This window comes from Hemiscyllium ocellatum, chromosome 38, assembly GCF_020745735.1.
Source record: "Hemiscyllium ocellatum isolate sHemOce1 chromosome 38, sHemOce1.pat.X.cur, whole genome shotgun sequence".
Classification (NCBI taxonomy): domain Eukaryota; kingdom Metazoa; phylum Chordata; class Chondrichthyes; order Orectolobiformes; family Hemiscylliidae; genus Hemiscyllium; species Hemiscyllium ocellatum.
The window spans coordinates 38442329-38465637 of record NC_083438.1 but is presented as its reverse complement, the minus strand read 5'-3'; the positions used below and the strand labels follow the sequence as shown (position 1 = coordinate 38465637).

At 47.5% G+C, this 23309-nt stretch overlaps 1 protein-coding gene across 2 annotated transcripts in view; it reads right to left on the bottom strand.

The window, feature by feature from the left end:
- The window catches only part of LOC132833963 (nectin-1-like), a 59778-nt gene that overhangs the window by 33688 nt on the left and 2781 nt on the right, over positions 1 to 23309 (bottom strand). Inside the window, exons 2-4 of one of the 2 annotated variants that reach the window (XM_060852665.1) lie at positions 19188 to 19526; positions 5575 to 5868; positions 3066 to 3183 (exon numbers count right to left, since the gene is read on the bottom strand). In XM_060852665.1, coding sequence (XP_060708648.1) covers positions 3066 to 3183; positions 5575 to 5868; positions 19188 to 19526 — 751 coding nt within the window. The remainder of the gene's footprint in view (positions 1 to 3065; positions 3184 to 5574; positions 5869 to 19187; positions 19527 to 23309) is intronic. The other variant, XM_060852666.1, reaches the window with a different exon arrangement.

Genomic DNA, 23309 nt, shown 5'->3' with positions numbered 1-23309 from the left:
GTTAGGGTGGATTGGCCATGGGAAATTGTCCCATAGTGTCCAGGGATGTGCAGGTTAGGGTGGATTGGCCATGGGAAATTGTCCCATAGTGCCCATGGATGTGCAGGTTAAGGTGGATTGGCCATGGGAAATTGTCCCATAGTGCCCAGGGATGTGCAGATTAGGGGGGATTGGCCATGGGAAATTGACCCATAGTGCCCAGGGATGTGCAGGTTAGGGTGGATTGGCCATGGGAAATAGTCCCATAATGCCCAGGGATGTGCAGGTCAGGGTGGATTGGCCATGGGACAAAGTCCCATAGTGTCCCAGGATGTGCAGGTTAGGGTGGATTGGCCATGGGGAAGTGTCCCATGGATTCTCAGGATGTGCAGGTTAGGGTGGATTGGCCATGGGAAATTGTCCCATAGTGCCCATGGATGTGCAGAATAGGGGGGATTGGCCATGGGAAATTGACCCATAGTGCCCAGGGATGTGCAGGTTAGGGTGGATTGGCAATGCGAAATTGTCCCATCAAGTCCAGGGATGTGTAGGTTCGGGTGGATTGGCCATGGGAAATTGTCCCGTAGTGCCCAGGGATGTGCAGGTCAGGGTGGATTGGCCATGGGAAATTGTCCCATAGTGTCCCAGGATGTGCAGGTTAGGGTGGATTGGCTATGGGAAATTGGCCCATAGATTCTCAGGATGTGCAGGTTAGGGTGGATTGGCCATGGGAAATTGTCCCATAGTGCCCAGGGATGTGCAGGTTAGGGTGGATTGGCCATGGGAAATTGTCCCATCATGTCCAGGGATGTGCAGGTTAGGGTGGATTGGCGATGGGAAATTGTCCCATAGATTCTCAGGATGTGCAGGTTAGGGTAATTGGCCATGGGAAATTGTCCCATAGATTCACAGGATGTGCATGTTAGGGTGGACTGGCCATGGGAAATGGTCCCATAGTGCCCAGGGATGTGCAGGTTAGGGTGGATTGGCCATGGGAAATTGTCCCATAGATTCCGAGGTTGTGCAGGTTAGGGTGGAATGGCCATCTGAAATTATCCCATAGTGCCCGGGGATGTGCAGGTTATTGTGGCTTGGCCATGGGAAATTGTCCCATAGTGTCCCAGGATGTGCAGGTTAGGGTGGATTGGCCATGGGAAATTGTCCCATAGTGCCCAGGGATGTGCAGGTTAGGGTGGATTGGCCATGGGGAAGTGTCCCATGGATTCTCAGGATGTGCAGGTTAGGGTGGATTGGCCATGGGAAATTGTCCCATAGTGCCCAGGGATGTGCAGATTAGGTGGGATTGGCCATGGGAAATTGACCCATAGTGCCCAGGGATGTGCAGGTTAGGGTGGATTGGCCATGGGAAATTGTCCCATCATGTCCAGGGATGTGCAGGTTAGGGTCGATTGGCCATGGGAAATTGTCCCTTAGATTCCCAGGATGTGCAGGTCAGGGTGGATTGGCCATGGGAAATTGTCCCATAGTGTCCCAGGATGTGCAGGTTAGGGTGGATTGGCCGTGGGAAATTGTCCCATAGTGCCCAGGGATGTGCAGGTCAGGATGGATTGGCCATGGGAAATTGTCCCATAGTGCCCAGGGATGTGCAGGTTTGGAAAATTGGCCATGGGAACTTGACCCATAGTCCCCAGGGATGTGCAGGTTAGGGTGGTTTGGCCATGGGAAATTGTCCCATAGTGTCCCAGGATGTGCAGGTTAGGGTGGATTGGCCATGGGAAATTGTCCCATAGATTCCCAGGATGTGCAGGTTAGGGTGGATTGCCCATGAGAAATTGTCCCATAGTGCCCAGGGATGTGCAGGTCAGGGTGGATTGGCCATGGGAAATTGTCCCATAGTGTCCCAGGATGTGCAGGTTAGGGTGGATTGGCTATGGGAAATTGGCCCATAGTGTCCAGGGATGTGCAGGTTAGGGTGGATTGGCCATGGGAAATGGTCCCATAGTGCCCAGGGATGTGCAGGTTAGGGTGGATTGGCCATGGGAAATGGTCCCATAGTGTCCCAGGATGTGCAGGTTAGGGTGGATTGGCTATGGGAAATTGGCCCATAGATTCTCAGGATGTGTAGGTTAGGGTGGATTGGCCATGGGAAATTGTCCCATCATGTCCAGGGATGTGCAGGTTAGGGTGGATTGGCCATGGAAAATTGTCCCATAGATTCCCAGGATGCGCAGGTTAGGTTGGATTGGCCATCGGAAATTGTCCCATAGATTCCCAGGATGTGCAGGTTAGGGTGGATTGGCCATGGGAAATATGGGGTTACATTGACATGTGTAGGACGTGTGGTGGGATGCCTGTCAGAGGGTTAGAACAGGCTTGATGGGCCAAATGGCCTGTTTCTTCTCTTTAGAGATTCTAATCTAATGAAGGATGTGCTGTCTATGGAGGGGACCTGGAGTGGGTTTACTAGAACAATCCCAGGGATGAAGGGCGGGTCTTCCCAGGAGACGTTGAGGACTCTGGGCCTGTACTTGATGGAGTTGTGAAGGGTGAGGAGGGGGATCTGATTGAGCCTTACAGAACACTGAGAGGGTCTGAATAGAGTGGGCACGGAGAAGATGTTCCCACCAGGAGGAGAGACCAGGGCCCGAGGGCACTGCCTCAGGGGGAAGGGACAGCCCTTTGGAACTGAGATGGGGAGGGATTTCTTCCGCGGGAGGGTGGGGAATCTGTGGGACTCATTGCTTCAGGGGGACGCGTCACTGAGTGTGGTTAAGACTGAAATAGATAGGTTGCTGATTAGAGAGGGGGGTCAAAGGTTATGGAGAGAAGTCAGGAGAATGGGGTTGAGAAACATGTCAGCCAGGATAGAATGGTGCAGTATCCCCAATGGGCCAAATGGCCTCATTCTGATCCTTTACCTTTGGCTCGAATGAGAAAGCAGCAACTGGGTTGGGTGACCAACCACGATCACAATGAAGGTGCAGGACAGGCTCGATGGGCAGAGTGGCCTACTCCGATATTCCATGTTCCCAGATCACAAATAGTTTATGAACATACAATTACCCGATATTTACCGAAAACCTGTCAGCTGACTTTCGGAATGAATTCCGCCCGTTGTAACTTACCCTCGCCATGTGTACGTTGTCGCTGGAGGATTGGCATCTGCGTGACATGTCACAACAACATTGCGGCTGTTTACACTCCAGCTCTGATCATATCCCGTTATAGTCACCTCTGGGGGGTCTACAGAGAGAAAGGGTCACAGGGTCAGGACATCTCAGCCCGGTCGTTAAAAGGAGCCAGAACTATGATTGAATTGGGTGGTGTCACAGTGGGAGAAATAGTTAGACTTGTGTCTTTGTGACAATTGACAGAGTCATAGATTCCCACAGCAGGGAAACAGACCCTTCAGCCCATCCAGTCCATGCTGACCCTAACCCCAAACTAACCCAGTCCCCCCCTGCCTTCTCCTGACCCATCTCCCTCCAAACCTTTCCTGTTCATGTCCTGATCCAAATATCTTTTAAACAATCCACTACACGGCGATTCCACAAACAAATCACTCTCTGTGTTTCAATAAAAATTGCCCCCCTTCACATCTTTACAAAAATCTCTCTGCTCTCACCGTAGAAATGTGCCCCCTGTCTGAGGGAAAAGGCAACTCCCATTAACCCGGTGTATACCTGAAGGATGGAGATGGAGGCAGCCAGGAGGACCCAATGGGCTGAATGGCCTGCTTCCCCCCTGCAGGGATTCTGTAACCAACCCAAACTGAACAGCGTGAGGGTGACTGGAGCGTTCACAACAGGGAAGCACCGTCTTGGAACCAAAGGATGTTGCACTCAATCCACGTTCTTGTCTGCTCCGGAAACGTGGAAATATCCGGCTTGGAAGTGGATGAACGATGGAAATGCCCCCCATTTCCTTCAGACAAAGGAAGGAGCGTTTGAAATTCACTTTAAAATGATGTCTCACTTTGTTCATGACCCTTCAACTAAGTTGCTGTGGCAATCTGCCCATGTCCCTCGGAATAGTCACTGAGTCATAGAGATATACAGCACGGAAACAGACCCTTCAGTCCAACTCGCCCATGCCAGCCAGATATTCCCAACCCAATCCAGTCCCATTTGCCAGCACTTGGCCCATATCCCTCCAAACCTCATGTCCCCATCCAGATGCCTTTTAAATGCTGTCATTGTACCAGCCTCCACCACTTCCTCTGGCAGCTCATTCCATACACGTACCACCCTCTGGGTGAAAAAGTTGCCCCTTAGGTCCTTTATATATCTTTCCCCTCTCACTCTAAATCTATGCCCCTCTAGTTCTGGACTCCCCAACCCCAGGGAAAAGACTTTGTCTATTTATCCTATCCATGCCCCTCATGGTTTTATAAACCTCTATAAGGTCACCCCTCAGCTCCAGGGAAAACAGCCCCAGCCTGTTCAGCCTCTCCCTGTAGCTCAGACCCTCCAACCCTGGCAACATCCTTGTAAATCTTTTCTGAACCCTTTCAAGTTTCACAATAGGAAGGAGACCAGAATTACAGACACTCAAAATCCAGAAGAATAAGGTTTTTGTTTTGGATTTTCAAACATATTCAGCTTGAATTCATAAATAGATGGATTCAATCAAATCAAATCAATTTTACCCACATTCAAAAACACAAGTAACCTGTTACACAGGTACCTGGAAGAAACCACCTCGTCCCATGGGTTAAAGTTGATTTTTATTCTCCAGTTTAGGAAGAGTTTGTTCCCTGTTTCCCGATGGGACAATCCAGGACGAGGGATCATAGCTTTAGGATGATAGAGGGAGGCAGATTTAAAATAGAGCTGAGGTGGAATTACTGTTTTCAAAGAGTCATCATTCTCTGAAATTCACTCCCCTCAGAGTGTGGTCGACTGAATAGGTTTAAGGAGGATTTGTTTTTTAATGAATACGGTGTTGAAGGAAATGCGGAGGAAGGTGGGTTGAGGCTGAGATTAGATCGACCGCAGTTAAGGCAGCACAGCGGCTCAGTGGTTAGCACTGCTGCCTCACAGCGCCAGGGACCCAGGTTTGATTCCACCAGCTATTCCTGCCTGTGTGGAGTTTGCACATTTTCCCTGTGTCTGTGCGGGCTTCCTCTCACAATCCAAAGACGTACAGGTCAGGATGGATTGGCAATGCTAAATTGTTCACTGGAGTCCAGGGATGTGTAGGTCGGGTGGATTGGCCATGGAAAATTGTCCCATAGTGCCCAGGAATGAGCAGGTTTGGGTGGATTGGCCATGGGAAATTATCCCATAGTGCCCAGGGATGTGTAGGTTAGGATGGATTGACCATGGGAAATTGTCTCATAGTGCCCAAGGATGTGCAGGTTAGGGTGGATTGGCCATGGGAAATTGTCCCATAGTATCCGGGGATATCTCAACAATGTAGGTTATCCATGGGGAATGCAGGGTTATCGGGATAAAGTTGGGGAATGGCTCCAGGTGGGATGCTCTTCGGAGGGTTGCAGTACAGTTGATGGGCCAAATGGCCAGCTTTCACACTGTAGGGATTTTATGATTGAATTGACTGGCTTATCAAGGAGCTGATGGTGCCCCCTACTCATCTTCTCAGCTACAGTCTGTCTTTCCATGTGGGACTTACAGGAGATCTCCAGTTGTAAGCGGTATGTCTTGCTGCTGTCTGTTGCTGGGTGAGTGATAAAACACGCCACAGTTTGACCATTGTCTGAACGACGTGGTCTCAGCTTGTACAGGCTGCTGACAGTCACTGTCCCGTTGCTGTTGGCCGTCTGGATGGTGGTGTGGTTCCCATGGAGACTGGATTTCCAGGTGATATCTGCTGCTGGTTTCCCAAAGGCCGCAATACACTGAGCCACAGGGACCTCGGAGAGTCCAGCCTTTGCTGGGACCGATGTCGCTGTGTTGGTGGGAACCGCTGTCAGGGATAAACAGGAAATTAGTTCAATGTCTGCTTCCATCAAAGAGTGATCCTTCACATTAAAACAGCAACAGCGACCTGCTCCAATTCCATTTCCAGGCCGATGTAATCGTGGGTGAGGGTTTCCTCATCATCCTGATTCAGAAATGGTCCTGCACACCACTGGAGCATGCTGGGACTTGAACCTTCGACTCCTGGCCCAGAGCTGGAGACATTACCCCCAAACTGCTGAAGAGTAAGCAAGGTGGCATGGCTCACTTACAGATGTTTATAAATCAACCCAGTTCAAGCCATTTCCAGCACAGCTCCCAACCTGGAGCTTCCAATTAAATCACAGGATATGGTTGTCACGGGGTGGGCCGGTGTTTGTTCACCAGCTCTGATTACCCAGAAGGCAGCAAAGTCCTCCTCACACACCATCAGGTGGCAGAGTAGTTTAAGGTAATATATTTGTTCAACAGTTTCTCCATATATGTTTAAAGTAGATTAAGATTCTAAATTAGCTACACATTAAAGTGTATTAATTTTGCACGGAGGCTCAGTGGTTAGCACCTGCTGCTTCGTGGCACCAGGGAACCAGGTCCGATCCCACCCTAGGGTGACTGTCTGTGTGGAGTTTGCACATTCTCCTCGTGTCTGTGTGGGCTTCCTCTGAGTGCTCCGGTTTCCTCCCACAGTCCGAACATGTGCAGGGCAGGATGGATTGGTCATGGGAAATTGTCCCATAGTGCCCAGGGATGTGCAGGTCAGGGTGGATTGGCCATGGGAAATTGTCCCATAGTGCCCAGGGATGTGCAGGTCAGGGTGGATTGGCCATGGGAAATTGTCCCATAGTGCCCAGGGATGTGCAGGTCAGGGTGGATTGGCCATGGGGAATTGTCCCATAGTGCCCAGGGATGTGCAGGTTAGGGTGGATTGGCCATGGGAAATTGTCCCATTGGTTCCAGGGATGTGCAGGTTAAGGTGGATTGGCCATGGGAAATTGTCCCATAGTGCCCAGGGTGTGCAGGTTAGGGTGGATTGGCCATGGGAAATTGTCCCATAGTGCCCGGGGATGTGCAGGTTAGGATGGATTGGCCATGGGAAATTGTCCCATCGTGCCCAAGGATGTGCAAGTTAGGATGGATTGGCCATGGGAAATTGTCCCATAGTGCCCAGGGATGTGCAGGTTAGGGTGGATTGGCCATGGGAAAGTGTCCCATAGTGCCCAGGGATGTGCAGGTTAGGGTGGATTGGCCATGGGAAAGTGTACCATAGTGCCCAGGGATGTGCAGGTTAGGGTGGATTGGCCATGGGAAATTGTCCCATAGTGCCCAGGGATGTGCAGGTTGGGGTGGATTGGCCATGGGGAATTGTCCCATAGTGCCCAGGGATGTGCAGGTTAGGGTGGATTGGCCATGGGAAAGTGTACCATAGTGCCCAGGTATGTGCAGGTTAGGGTGGATTGGCCATGGGAAAGTGTACCATAGTGCCCAGGATGTGCAGGTTTGCGTGCATTAGTCAGGGGTGAATGTAGGGGAATGGATCTGGGTGGGATACTCTTAGGAGAGTCAGTTAGGACTTACTGGGCCTTCTAGCATGTTTACGTGCTATAGGGATTCTAAGTTCAGGCAGGAGGATGGGAGAACACAGCAAGGCAGGCAGCATCAGGAGGGACAGGCAGGAGGCTGGGGGAACACAGCAAGGCAGGCAGCATCAGGAGGGACAGGCAGGAGGCTGGGGGAACACAGCAAGGCAGGCAGCATCAGGAGGGACAGGCAGGAGGCTGGGGGAACACAGCAAGGCAGGCAGCATCAGGAGGGACAGGCAGGAGGCTGGGGGAACACAGCAAGGCAGGCAGCATCAGGAGGGACAGGCAGGAGGCTGGGAGAACACAGCAAGCCAGGCAGCATCAGGGGGGACAGGCAGGTGGGTGGGAGAACATAGCAAGGCAGGCAGCATCAGGAGGGACAGGCAGGAGGCTGGGAGAACATAGCAAGCCAGGCAGCATCAGGAGGGACAGGCAGGAGGCTGGGGAACACAGCAAGGCAGGCAGCATCAGGAGGGACAGGCAGGAGGCTGGGGGAACACAGCAAGGCAGGCAGCATCAGGAGGGACAGGCAGGAGGCAGGGGGAACACAGCAAGGCAGGCAGCATCAGGAGGGACAGGCAGGAGGCTGGGAGAACACAGCAAGGCAGGCAGCATCAGGAGGGACAGGCAGGAGGCTGGGGGAACACAGCAAGGCAGGCAGCACCAGGAGGGACAGGCAGGAGGCTGGGGGAACACAGCAAGGCAGGCAGCACCAGGAGGGACAGGCAGGAGGCTGGGAGAACACAGCAAGGCAGGCAGCATCAGGAGGGACAGGCAGGAGGCTGGGGGAGCACAGCAAGGCAGGCAGCATCAGGAGGGACAGGCAGGAGGCTGGGGGAACACAGCAAGGCAGGCAGCATCAGGAGGGACAGGCAGGAGGCTGGGGGAACACAGCAAGGCAGGCAGCATCAGGAAGTGGCGAATTTACACTCGAAACGTTGACCTTGTTTGAAGGTGAAGGTACATACACAATACATAAGAAACAAATGACAGGCAAAAGTAGACATCGGGCCACTTCAAACCGATGCTGGAAGCCTCGTGATGGGAGATAAGGAAATAGCAGGAGAACTTAACAAGTACCTTGCATCAGTCCTCACAGTGGAAGACATGAGTAATATCCCAACAATTAAATGGAGTCACGAGGTTGAGTTGTGTATGGTTGCAGTTACAAAAGAGATAGTGCAAGAAAAGCTAAAAGGTCTTAAAATTGATAAATCTCCTGGCCCTGATGGGTTACATCCTAGAGTTCTGAGGGAGGTGGCTGAGGAAATCGCGGGGACATTGGTTGAGATCTTTCAAGAGTCACTGGAGTCAGGAAAGGTCCCGGATGATTGGAAGATCGCTGTTGTAACCCCCTTGTTCAAGAAAGGATCAAGACAAAAGATGGAAAATTATAGGCCAATTAGCCTAACCTCGGTTGTTGGTAAAATTCTAGAATCCATCATTAAGGATGAGGTTTCTAAATTCTTGGGATTTCAGAGTCGGATTAGAACAAGTCAACATGGATTTAGTAAGGGGAGGTCATGCCTGACAAACCTGCTGGAATTCTTTGAAGAGGTGACAAGTAGGTTAGACCAGGGAAACCCAGTGGATGTGGTCTATCTAGACTTCCAAAAGGCCTTTGATAAGGTGCCACACGGGAGGCTGCTGAGCAAGGTGAGGGCCCATGGTGTTCAAGGTGAGCTACTGGGATGGATTGAGGATTGGCTGTCTAACAGAAGGCAGAGAGTTGGGATAAAAGGTTCTTTTTCGGAATGGCAGCCGGTGACGAGTGGTGTCCCGCAGGGTTCAGTGTTGGGGTCGCAGCTGTTCACATTATATGTTAATGATCTGGATGAAGGGACTGGGGGCTTTCTAGTGAAGTTTGCCGATGATACGAAGTTAGGTGGACAGGCAGGTAGTACTGAGGAAGTGGGGAGGCTACAGAAGGATCTAGACAGGTTGGGAGAGTGGTCCAGGAAATGGCTGATGGAATTCAATGTGAGCAAATGCGAGGTCTTGCACTTTGGAAAAAAGAATACAAGCATGGACTACTTTCTAAATGGTGAGAAAATACATAAAGCCAAAGTACAAAGGGATCTGGGAGTGCTAGTCAAGGATTCTCTAAAGGTAAACATGCAGGTTGAGTCCGTGATTAAGAAAGGGAATGCAATGTTGTCATTTATCTCAAGAGGGTTGGAATATAAAAGCACCGTTGTGCTCCTGAGACTTTATAAAGCTCTGGTTAGGCCCCATTTGGAGTACTGTGTCCAGTTTTGGTCCCCACACCTCAGGAAGGACATACTGGCACTGGAGCGTGTCCAGCGGAGATTCACACGGATGATCCCTGGAATGGTAGGTCTAACATACGAGGAACGGCTGAGGATCCTGGGATTGGATTCATTGGAGTTTAGAAGATTAAGGGGAGATCTAATAGAAACTTACAAGATAATACGTGACTTCGAAAGGGTGGACGCTAGGAAATTGTTTCCGTTAGGCGAGGAGACTAGAACCCGTAGACACAGCCTTAGAATGAGAGGGGGTCAATTCAGAACAGAAATGCGGAGACATTTCTTCAGCCAGCGAGTGGTGGGCCTGTGGAATTCATTGCCACAGAGTGCAGTGGAGGCTGGGACCCTAAATGTCTTCAAGGCAGAGATTGATATATTCTTGATGTCACAAGGAATTAAGGGCTACGGGGAGAATGCAGGTAAGTGGAGTTGAAATGCCCATCAGCCATGATTAAATGGCGGAGTGGACTCGATGGGCCGACTGGCCTTACTTCCACTCCTATGTCTTATAGCCTTATGGTATGTACTGTAGCTTTAAGACAGAGTGTATGATGTTTTGCACTGTGAGCTTACAAGCACCTAACAAATGACTAGCTAGCAGTCTCAGAGAGTAGTGGAAAATTGAAAATATGTAACATTTAGCTGAGAAATGAGGACCTGAGTTGGTTGCTATTTTGACATCAATCCAAATTTAACCAACCAGTTTAAATTATGCCCCAAGATAGTAAAACCCAATTTAGCTTGAATTTATTGTTTTGCCAACATCGAACCAAGGAGATGATCTGATGTTAGGGGGATAATAAGGCAGGCAGTTTGAAAGTTAGACAGAGTTACTATAATTGAGAGAGTAACTGTCATCAGTAGTGCAAATGCCATTGACAGAGCAATTGCTATCTGGAACGTACTCTATCAAGGTACCTTTTCATATGAAACATCTTCACAGAAAAAAGAAAGAAGACGACCCAGGGAGATCTCAGCTGGGAGAAGATAGACACCAAAGCCGGCAGCTGCTGTGTGGTTTTGAAATTAAGTTGTTGTAATTTTAGTAAGTGTTTTATTGGAACAGCATATTGTTAGGGAGTTGGAGGAAGGTAACAAGCAGTTAAGAGAAAGAGGGGGTTTAGAGTTGTAAACAGTTGTTGTTTAATGTTCACTTTTAGAGTTCAAGAATAAATTTATTTTCTTCTTTAAATAGTGGAATTTGGGAGTTCTCTGTCTCTCATACGTTGACAGATTACGAGGTGAGGTGAGCTTTTCTGGGTGTTTGGTTTAATTAACAGAAGGGTTCACCACTGCATTGTAACAATTTCTCCAGCTCCTGATGCTGCCTGGCTTGCTGTGTTCTTCCTGCCTGTCTACCTGGGAAAAACTGCAGCATCTGTGGAGACAAAGCAGAGTTAACGCTTGGGGTCCAGTGACCCTTCTTCAGGCACAAGGGGGCTTGCGTTGGGCAGGAGAAAGAGTGTTGTCGTAGACCAGAGGTTACCATGCAGGCAAGGGGAGTGTATTCAGTGTATGGGAGTAGAAAGGAGTCTCAGGGGAGTAAAACTCTGTCATGGCGATAATATGTTTTGAAGATATAGGTGCACCTTTAAGAGAGTTAAAAGCAGCAGAACTACTGGATACAACACCAAGCATTCTCAACAAGGCAACAATATAATACTGGGTTGAACAACTCAATTAGGTCATTGCATGGACACAAAAAAAATCAAATTCAAATTCGGCCAATCGGTTTAAATTATATCCCGAAAAGAATACCAATTTCCAATCAAGTTTGAATTGAGTATATTGAAAATCTTAAAAGCCAATGACACATTCAAGTGCCCTGGGGTATAAGACCGGGGCAAAATTGAACAGTTGAGAGGAGAACTGCCAAGTCCTAGCATGTAACAGACTGCTTAAAAAAACTCTCTTAAATATCTCCCTTTCGATCAGTAACCTGTGATGCAGGAATTCCTAACAAGGAGAAAAGAAGACACGGGAAGATCCGAAGACAAAAACCTACAGCTGCCTGGTTTTGAGATAAGAAATGTTGTTTTGTAAATCTTAATTGGGAGTTTTATCAGTCTAATATGATAGAAGGGAAGGTAAAAGATGGGTTAGAGTAAAGACAGTTGTAGAAGACAGAGGGTGGTGGTGGAGGGTTGTTTTTCAGACTGGAGGCCTGTGACCAGTGGAGTGCCATAAGGATCGATGCTGGGTCCTCTACTTTTTGTCATTTACATAAATGATTTGGATGCGAGCATAAGAGGTACAGCTAGTAAGTTTGCAAATGAGACCAAAATTGGAGGTGTAGTGGGCAGCGAAGAGGGTTTCCTCAGATTACAACAGGATCTGGACCAGATGGGCCAATGGGCTGAGAAGTGGCAGATGAAGTTTAATTCAGATAAATGTGAGGTACTGCACTTTGGGAAAGCAAATCTTAGCAGGACTTATACACTAAATGGTAAGGTCCTAGGGAGTGTTGCTGAACAAAGAGACCTTGGAGTGCAGGTTCATAGCTCCTTGAAAGTGGAGTCACAGGTAGATAGGATAGTGAAGAAGGTGCTTGGTATGCTTCCCTTTATTGGTCAGAGTATTGAATACAGGAGTTGGGAGGTCATGTTGCGGCTGTACAGGACATTGGTTAGGCCACTGTTGGAATATTGTGTGCAATTCTGGTCTCCTTCCTATTGGAAAGATGTTGTGAAACTTGAAAGGGTTCAGAAAAGATTCACAAGGATGTTGCCAGGGTTGGAGGGTCTGAGCTACAGGGAGAGGCTGAACAGGCTGGGGCTGTTTTCCCTGGAACGTCGGAGGCTGAGGGGTGACCTTATAGGGGTTTACTAAATTATGAGGGGCATGGATAGGGTAAATAGGCAAAGTCTTTTCCATGGGGTGGGGGAGTCCAGAACTAGAGGGGCATAGGTTTAGGGTGAGAGGGGAAAGATATAAAAGAGACCTAAGGGGCAACTTTTTCACACAGAGGGTGGTACGTGTATGGAATGAGCTGCAAGAGGAAGTGGTGGAGGTACAACTGCAACATTTAAGAGGCATCTGGATGGGTATATGAACAGGAAGGGTTTGGAGGGATATGGGCCGGGTGCTGGCAGGTGGGACTAGATTGGGTTGGGATATCTGGGTTGGCATGGACAGGTTGGACCGAAGGGTCTGTTTCCGTGCTGTACATCTCTGTGACTATTCTCTGTTATGCTTTCAGAAATAAAGTTGCTAATTTTTACTTTACCCCATTCTCAAATCACTCATATTTTTACTGGTTACTGCATGGGATAAATCATTTCTGTGTTGCTGGGTTTAAATTATGCAGGAGGCTTTACCCTGTGTTGTAACAATTTGGGTCTGTGATTTGAATTGGTTTAAACAGATTTGATTGGATTTGGGGGTACGAAAAATCCCAACAGATTTACCCACTTGCAGGTTAGTGTCACAGATTAGATTAGATTACTTTATAGGTTAGATTAGATTACTTACAATGTGGAAACAGGCCCTTCAGCCCAACAAGTCCACACCAGCCCGCCGAAGCGCAACCCACCCATACCCCTACATTTACCCCTTACCTAACACTACAGGCAATTTAGCATGGCCAATTCACCTAACCTGCACATCTTTGGACTGTGGGAGGAAACCGGAGCACCCGGAGGAAACCCACACAGACACGGGGAGAACGTGCAAACTCCACACAGATCTTTAAATGAAATGTAGGTGAGACAATTTGTTGAAGTTCAGTGACTTGTGATTAATTAAATTAAAAGTGAGAGGAAAGGCTCTTAAAATTGCAACAGCGGTTCTGGGATTTGAAGATCATTCTCAAATTTGCCAAGAAAACTTAGAAGGAAAGAAAAAGACCATTATTTTAGAATTAGCAAAGAATTTAGTTTTGGGATTAACCAGTAAAACTGATTTGTAAGGGAATTAGCTCTGAAAATGTGTTGCTGGAAAAGCGCAGCAGGTCAGGCAGCATCCAAAGAGCAGGAGAATCGATGTTTCGGGCATGAGCCCTTCTTCAGGGCTTATGCCTGAAACGTCGATTCTCCTGCTCCTTGGATGCTGCCTGACCTGCTGCGCTTTTCCAGCAAGACATTTTCAGCTCTGATCTCCAGCATCTGCAGTCCTCACTTTCTCCTTGTAAGGGAATTACTCAAAACACTTAGGTATGTTAGAGAAACAAACAAGTGCAGCAGAAATAGAAAAAATTAAATTACAATTGAGGAAAATGGAGTTGGAAGATAAACAGAGAGAGAGGGGAAAGGGGGGGAGAGAGAGAGAGAGAGAAAGGGAAGGAGAGACAGAAGAGAGAGAGAAGAGCGAGAGAGGGGGGTTGTTGGCTGAGCAAAGAGAGAGAGATAGAGAAGAAAGCGAGAGAGAAAGAGAGAGAGAGAGAAGAGAGAGAAAAGAGGGTGAAAGGAAGAGATAAGTTGAACTTGAGAAGTTGTGACTTAGCAAAGTCAAGTTAACAGGAAGGAGATTAAAATAGAAGATAGTGATAATATCGAAATATGTCAAAACTCTGCCCCATTTTGATGAGAAAGATGCTGAAGCGTTCTTTATTTCATGTGAAAATTTGGAGTGATCCGAGAATTTATGGGAAACGCTAGTTCAGACTCAACTGGTCGGCAGAGCCAGTGAGATATTTGTCGCACTGTCAGATGAGGGATCAAGAGATTTTGACGAGGTTAAACAGGTTATTTTAAGTGCTTATGAATTGGTTACAGAAGCATATAGACAGCAGTTCAGAATCACAAAGAAGGAACCGGGACAGACTTATGTTGAGTTTGAAAGAATTAAACATAGTCATTTTGATCAATGGGTGTGTGCTTTGTAAATAGATAGGACCTTTGAGGCTCTCAGAGAGATTATTCTGCTGGAGGAGTTCAAAACCTCACCTCCAGAGATGGTAAGAATTCGTGTGGAGGAACAGGAAGTGAGGAGGGCAGCAGAATTAGCAGATGAATAAATGTTGGGGCATTAGTCAAGCTTCCAGCCAGAATTTCGTCCTGTGAGGGATAGAAGTGGGGAGAAGGGGAGATCCTACACTACGAAACCAAGAGTAGAGAGCACTGGTAAGAATTTACCACAGGACAAAAAAGCAGCCTAACAGGGTGGACAGGAGGTGAAAGGTGTCAGGAGTTTTCACTGTAATGGAGTGGGACACAGAAAATGACAGTCCTGGTGGTTTCAGAGGGGCACTGGGAAAAGGTGTTTTCACAGCCCGAAGGTGGGACACATAAAGACACAGTGCTGGTCGTTAAAGAAAGGCGCTGTGGGAAAAGATGTGGCAAAAGGAGCGTTAGGGAAGGTAGTAAAGGAGACCCCAAGAGGAGCTGAGGAGCTGCAGGAGAGCGCACAGCCCAGGCAGGGGCTGGGTATGGAGTTAGTGCCTGATCTCGACAAAGAATTCACCTCTCTGGGTAAAGTTTAGTCAGAAAGAACAGGGGGAGAAGGACAAGAAGTTAGAATTTTGAGAGATACAGGTTCGAACCAGTCACTGAAAGTGAGGGACGAGCAAATATGCATTCGTCCTGTTCTGTTACCCAAGGGTGTGGTAATTTGTGGGACAGATGGGCAGAAATTTAGCGCTCCCCTGTGTAAGATCAGGTTGGAGTGCTGAGGACGTTACAACAGGAGTGATTGACTGAGTGTCAGCTCCAGGAATCCAGTCTGCTATTGGGAATGATTTGGCAGGATCCAAGGTGGGAGTGACACCCCTTTGTTGTGAAGAAGACCAAGAAACTGAGGAGTTAAAACAGAAATATCCGGGTATTTTCCCAGACTGTGTCGTGACCAGATCGCTCGATCGTACTTCACCGTACGAAGCAAAAAGTGACGAGAAAGGTGAAGGAGTTGAGGTTCAGTTAGCGGATACCCTGTTTGACGTAATGGTACAGGAAAAACCTGAACAGGCAGAGGGTCAGACAGAAGTGTTCAGGCCTGAAAGGCTAAGAGACCTGCAACAGTAAGGCAAGATGAGAAAAGATATATACATGGATGTGTACCCCACAAAGGAGACAGAGAATATTCTGGAGGGAGGGTTATTATCTGAAAGATAGACTCCTCAGATGGAAATGGAGACCACGGCAGATTAGTGCAGAGGGGACATGGGCCGAAGGGCACCAGACTGTGTTGTCAGTAGCAGACAGACAGGAGGTGTTATGGTTAACACACACACACTCTCACATACACACGGACACAGGTACACACAGACACCCGCACACACCCTTATAGACACACACCCTCACACATGCACCCCCTCACAGACATCAGACACTTTGCACTCACTACACACACACACACACACACACACAGACACTTTCTCACACTCACAACCCCCCACCCCAGACATTGCACTTTGCTCAAAAACTGCATACATTCATGTAGAACTCTGAGCTCAAAAACTGCATGAATTTATGTAAAACACTTATCTCACTTTTTTAGATTAGAATCAATCTAAACATCAGCTCATAGACAGAGAACACGAGGGCTAACACCTTCAACATATTGTTTAGCTATCACCATTGTTAACAGCTAACCTGAGAATGTAACTTTAAAAAGAAGGGTTTTGATATAGATATATAGATATTGGTAGATGGACAGAAGTTAAGGTGAACCTATATGAAAGTTATCAGTATATTAGGGTAATGTGTTTAAAAGGTAGAAAAAAAAGAAGCCATCTTTTCATTATAATGGTTCATTTTTTCTTAAGGGGTGAGGTGTTATGAAGATGTGGATGTACCTTTAAGATAGTTAAAAACAGCATAACTACTGGACACAGCACCAAGCGTTCTCAAGAAGTCAACGCTGGGTCGAACAACTCGAGTAGTTCGCTGCCAAGAGACAAAAAATAATTCAAATTCGGCCAATCAGTTCAAACTATACCCCGAGAAAACACCAAATGCACGGTGGCACAGTGGTTAGCACTGCTGCCTCACAGCGCCAGAGACCCGGGTTCAACTCCCGCCTCAGGCGACTGACTGTGTGGAGTTTGCACGTTCTCCCCGTGTCTGCGTGGGTTTCCTCCGGGTGCTCCGATTTCCTGCCACACTCCAAAAATGTGCGGGTCAGGTGAATTGGCCATGCTAAATTGCCCGTAGTGTTAGGTAAGGGGCAAATGTAGGGGTATGGGTGGGTTTCGCTTCGGTGGGTCGGTGTGGACTTGTTGGGCCGAAGGGCCTGTTTCCACACTGTAAGTAATCTAATCTAATCCAAAAAAAAGTTTGAACCGAGTGCACCGACAATCTTAAAAGCCCATGACACAATCTGTGAATAAGACCAGGAGACAATTGAACAGTTGAGAGGAGAGCTTCCAAGTCCTAGCATGTAACAAAGACTGCTTTAAAACAAACTCTCTTAAAAGTACTTTTTCGACCAGTAACCTGTGATGCAGAGATTCCTAACAAGGAGAAAAGAAATAAGAAATGTTAATTTGTAAGTATTAATTGGGAGTTTTATCAGATTAGTGTTATAGAAGGAAAGGTAAAACATAGGTTAGAGTAAGGACTTGTACATAGTTGTTAGCTAATTAGTCTCTGTTATACTTTAAGTAACAAAGTTGTTAATTTTTACTTTAAATCTTTATTGGCCACTCCAAATCTTACAGATTATTTCATGGGATAAATATGTTCTGTGTGGCTGGTTTTAAATTAAACAGGAGGGTTTACCCCCATGCCAGACACATAGGATGGTGTTAAAGAGAGACATCTTTTCAAAGAACCCAACTGATTGGAGAAGGCATGAGACAGAGTTAAGGGGTAATTTGGGAAGTGAGAAACGTAGCCATTGTTGGGCTGTGGAAGGAGGATTTTCTCAATACTCTCCAGCACTGGGGTTTCTGAAATAACACCACTGAAGCCAATATCCGGTCACCAAGTCCCCCATTACTGACATGGGGAGAGTGCGTGACACTGATCCAGCTCCCACAGAGTCATCACTCAGAGTGAACAGAGCCCCCCAGACACAGCCAGGCAGTGCTCCCCAATTGGACCCAGGTTGGCAGCCCCAGTCAGGGAACTCAGACTCTCTGAGGTATCCCTGGCTAAGCTCATTCCAATCACCACAAGAACCATCCCTTGTTACGGTCGATAGAGGGCAACGTGCAGGTGGCAACTTCACCTTCAACGTGGACATCATCCGAGCCAAGCAGAGAGACTGTGCAACACAGCCATGTGGTAGGACTGGACCCTGGGTCTCCCAGCTCACATGGAGGGGTAGGAGAAACTGTCTACTCTTGTTGTAACATTAGGGGGTGGATACACTGCACCTGAACCCGATTAAAGACATGGTGCCCAACATTTCTACCAATGAAGCCTCATTCAAAGCATCAAGTACTCACTAACCAAGAATTTCACCAGTAACCTTGATGTGGAGCTGAAATGTAGCCGGAATGCTCCCTCAACAATTCACAAGAGCTCACTTCTGATTGCAATCTACTGTAATCCCACCTACTCCTCAGGATACTTTAGACCTCACCCCCTGCAGACCCACATGCATGCGCGCGCATGCACACACACACACGCACACACACACACTCACACACACATACACACACACACACACACACACACGCACATATACTCATGCACAGATACACACACATTCACACATGCTTACATACACACACATATGCTCTCACACACATATGCTCTCACACACACACACACTCAGACATGCACACACACAAACACATGCTCACCCATGTACACACATTCTCATGCGCTCACATATTCACATTCACATGCACATTCACACACATGTATGCACACAAGCACATGGACACACATATGCATACACATGTGCATACATACATATGTGCACACACATGTACACATGTTATGTGCACACACAAGCATGCACACACATTCTTACACACAGACACATAGACACATGCACACACACACAGACACAGATACACATGCACACACACACACAAAGACAGACAGACACACACACACACACACACACACACACACACACACACACACACACACACACACACGTGTACCATTTCCTTCCCGAGGATATATTGTTAACATGGAACATGACCGGGTGGAGGCCCAGTCGGAAAAGCCAATTTGGCGTGGCTGGTTTGGTACAGACCCATTTAGACGCGGAACTGTTCCGGCGCAGCTCAGATTTATTCCTTTTCAGGCTTAGTTACAAACATTAATCAAAGCAATAAAAAGAAAAGTAATGTTTATCCTCTTCAGTAAAAATGTTAAAAAGTAAAATAAAAATGAAAGAAATATGACATTTATTCACATGGGCAATTCCTCATAAATACTCAGTGTCATTTCGCTCACTAAATCTTCTTACAAGTGTCTGTATTCTAGAGTCTGCTTCCCTGAGTTTCAACGGAATATCATTTCAATGGGTTATATTTTATTTTAATAATAACTCCAAACTACAAACCAGTTCTGGGTCTGTGCCAATCCGGCCCCGCTGAATGGTCCCACTCTGACCATGACCTGATTTAAGGTACCTACCTAGAATCGTTAAATGGATGGCTTTTCTCAGTTTTCCTTCAGGGAATATCGCAAGATCACAGGTATAATTCCCCTCATCCTGCATTTCCAACGCTTTTATTAGGATTGATGCATCCAGGGCAGATTGGTTTCTCAACTCTATCCGTCCGGAATAGTTTTCATTTTGGACAGTAAACCCAAGCCTCGGGCTATACACAGCGATGGCCTTCTCCTGATGTTCTTTTTCCCAGGAAAGTAGTGCTAACCTCCCCCTCTCTGGTGTTAGCTGGCACGGGATCAGTACCTCGGTCCCAACAAGAGCCGTGAGGAAGACCTTGTTTCCAACGACACAAGGTGGAACTAGGAAAGACAACAGGAAAAGTCACATTTGGGAAAGACATTGGAAGACGGACGTATACTCAAAGTGAGTCAGAGATACAGAGTCTGAACAAAACACAATTGCAATGTTTAAAAGGTATTTGGATAAGGAAAGGTTTGGAGGGAGATGGGTCAGGAGCAGGCAGGCGGGACTGGTTTAGTTTGGGGTTAGGACTGGAGGGACCGAAGGGACTGTTTCCTATGCAGTGTAACTCTATGACTCTATGATACATAAGATCATAAGGAAAGAGGAACAGGAGTAGACCATTCTATCCCTGAGGCTGTTCCCCCATTCAATAAGATCATGGCTCATCTGACACACTCCTCATGACTATTTTCCTGCCCTTTCTCTTGATTCCCCGACCGAGCAAGAATCGTTCGATCTCAGCCTCAAATATCCACAAGGCCTCTACACTCCCACAGCTCTCGGGGCCAAGGGGTTCCACAGACTCACAGCTCTCTGAGAGAAGAAATTCCTCTTCATCGCCCCTTGAATCTGAGCTGATCCTATGTATATTGTACCAGAATTGAAGATTTCAGTTGGAAGATGAGGCGAAATTGCAAAGAGAGGTCTTCTCTCATTAGAGAGGGGGGGAGGGGGGGTGGAATGACTGGTGGTGGTGACCTAACCTTGCTGAAAATGTGTTGCTGGAAAAGCGCAGCAGGTCAGGCAGCATCCAAGGAACAGGAGATTCAACCTTTCGGGCATAAGCCCTTCACGTCGAATCTCCTGCTCCTCGGATGCTGCCTGACCTGCTGCGCTTTTCCAGCAACACATTTTTCAGCTCTGCTCTCCAGCATCTGCAGACCTCACTTTCTCCTGGTGATCTAACCTTAGCAGGCATCAGATCAGGGAGGGATGTTTAGAGATAGGACCTTCTTGAGAATCTCAGCCGCTGTAGGAACCGAAGCCATGCTGTCGAGATGAATTCACTCACCAGGTGTCTGGCAGGCTTGAGCTGACCAGGTAGTGCGTTCCCAGGCCTGACACTAATGGAAAACATTTTCCTTATCCTTGTTTCATTTGTGCATCTCCTGAATTTCATGTAATTCTTGTGCCTTTAGTGAGTGGGAACAGCTTCTCTCTATCTACTCTGTCCATTGTCTTCAAAGCCTCTATCCAATCTCCCTCAGCAATGAGAAAGTATGGTAGGAATGGACACTATTGAATGGTGCAGCATACTTGAAGACCTGATTGACCCCCTCCTGTCTCTATGTTCTCCTTTCCCATGTTTCTTCCTGTTATTATTCCTGTTCTGATCAAGATGATGGATGTTCCTAACGTAGGAGTTTTTCTCAATTTGTACAAATGTCTTTGAGTTGGGGACGTCATGTTGTACAGGACATTGGGGAGGTCCCTTCTGGAATACTGTGTCCAGTTCTGGGCGCCCTGTTATAGGAAGGATATTATTAAACTGGGGAGGGTTCCGGAGAGGTTTCCCAAGGATGTGGCCGGGAATGGGAGGGTTGGAGTTATAAAGAAAGGCTGGGACTTTTTTCACTGGGGCGTAGGAGATTGAGAGGAGAAAGTGAGGTCTGCAGATGCTGGAGATCAGAGCTGAAAAATGTGTTGCTGGAAAAGCACAATAGGTCAGGCAGCATCCAAGAAACAGGAGATTCGACGTTTTGGGCATAAGCCCTTCTTCAGAAGAAGGGCTTATGCCCGAAACGTCGAATCTCCTGTTCCTTGGATGCTGCCTGACCTGTTGCGCTTTTCCAGCATCACATTTTCAGCATAGGAGATTGAGAGCCGACCTGATAGAAGTTTATAAAATCATGACAGGCGTAGATAGAGTTGGTGGCAGTTGCCTTTTCCCTAGGGTGGTGGATTTAAAGACTACGGGGTGACATTTTTAAGGTGAGAGGAGAGAGATTTAAAAATGGTAAGAGGCAAACATTTTACAGCAAGGGTAGTCCTTGTGTGGAATGATCTTCCTGAGGAAGTGGGGGGGGTAGTGGGAACAGTTACAACGTTTAAAAGGGATTTGGATAAGGACATGAACAGGAAAGGGTTGGAGGGAGGTGGGCCAGGAGCAGGCAGGTGGAGGGGGTGGGGGGGAACTAGGTTAGCTTGGGGTGAGGGTCAGCAGAGATTGCTTGGATTCTGTGCTGTAGGACTCGATGACTTCTTTGGGAGTAGATTTGATAAATGTACCATTTTAGTTACTTAACATTAGGTTCCTTGATACGAACCTAAAATAAACTTCAGTTTTGCTTCCTCTTTCCAAATAAAGCATGTTCTTTTTCTGGAATAAGTTGTAACACCCTCAGGTGCTTGAAGTGTAAATTCAAAAGTGTTTAGCTCAATACAGTTTAATGACAATCAAAGTGTATGGGAAGGCTGACTGGCCAAAGGGATCTCAAAGTGACCAGTCCAAGGAAAAGACAGGATGGGTGTGAGAATAGAGATGAAAGATACACCAAAGCCTATGGCAATTTGCTGTTTTTTTCTTCTTTCAGACGACGGGAAGAGGGTTTCTGAAGAGGAAGTGAGCATGATGACCAAGGCAAACAGAATATGCAGTGAAAGGTGACCGTGCAACAGACGAGCAAGGACAACTGTTCTAACGCACATTTCGTCCGCACAAATTGGCTACACCAAATTGTGATGTTGTTTGGATAATGCAAGCTTTCTGCTGAAAGGGTGGAGTGATTTTCTACTGGCGATCCTATCCAGCGGGATCTTCTGCCGTGCCAGGTGACAGAGAAACGCAGCCATCGTGTTATACCAGGATGACCTGGGACTGAGGCAATAACGAGGCTGTGGAAGTGGGATGGGATATGGGAGCAGTGATTCACCACAATGATACAAACCGGCACAGACCTGAGAGCGCAACACAAAAATACACATACATAGAAAGATAGGTAGAAACATAGATAGAGAGATAGAGAGATAGATAGACAGGTAGATAGATAGATAGATAGATAGATAGATAGATGATAGATAGATAGATATAGATAGATAGATAGATAAATAGACAGACAGATAGATAGATAGATAGATAGATAGATAGACAGATAGATAGATAGATGGATAGATAGACAGATAGATAGATAGATAGATAGATTACTTACAGTGTGGAAACAGTCCAAAGGTGTGCAGGTTAGGGTGGATTGGCCATGGGAAATTGTCCCATAGTGTCCAGCGATGTGCAGGTCAGGGTGGATTGGCCATGGAAAATTGTCCCGTGGTGTCCAGGGATGTGCAGGTTAAGGTGGATTGGCCATGCTAAATTGTCCCATAGTGTGCCCAGGGATTAGATTAGATTAGATTACTTACAGTATGGAAACAGGCCCTTCGGCCCAATAAGTCCACACTGACCCGCCGAAGCGCAACCCACCCATACCCCTACATTTACCCCTTACCTAACACTACGGGCAATTTAGCATGGCCAATTCACCTGACCTGCACATCTTTGTGACTGTGGGAGGAAACCGGAGCACCCGGAGGAAACCCACGCAGACACGGGGAGAACGTGCAAACTCCACACAGTCAGTCGCCTGAGGCGGGAATTGAACCAGGATCTCTGACGCTGTGAGGCAGCAGTGCTAACCACTGTGCCACCGTGCTGCCCACAGGTGCAGGTTAGGGTGTATTGGCAATGGAAATTGTCACATAGTGCCCAGGGATGTGCAGGTTCGGGTGGATTGGCCATGGGAAATTGTCCCATAGTGCCCAGGGATGTGCAGGTTAGGGTGGATTGGCCATGGGAAATTGTTCCATAGTGTCCAGGGATGTGCAGGTTAGGGTGGATTGGCCATGGG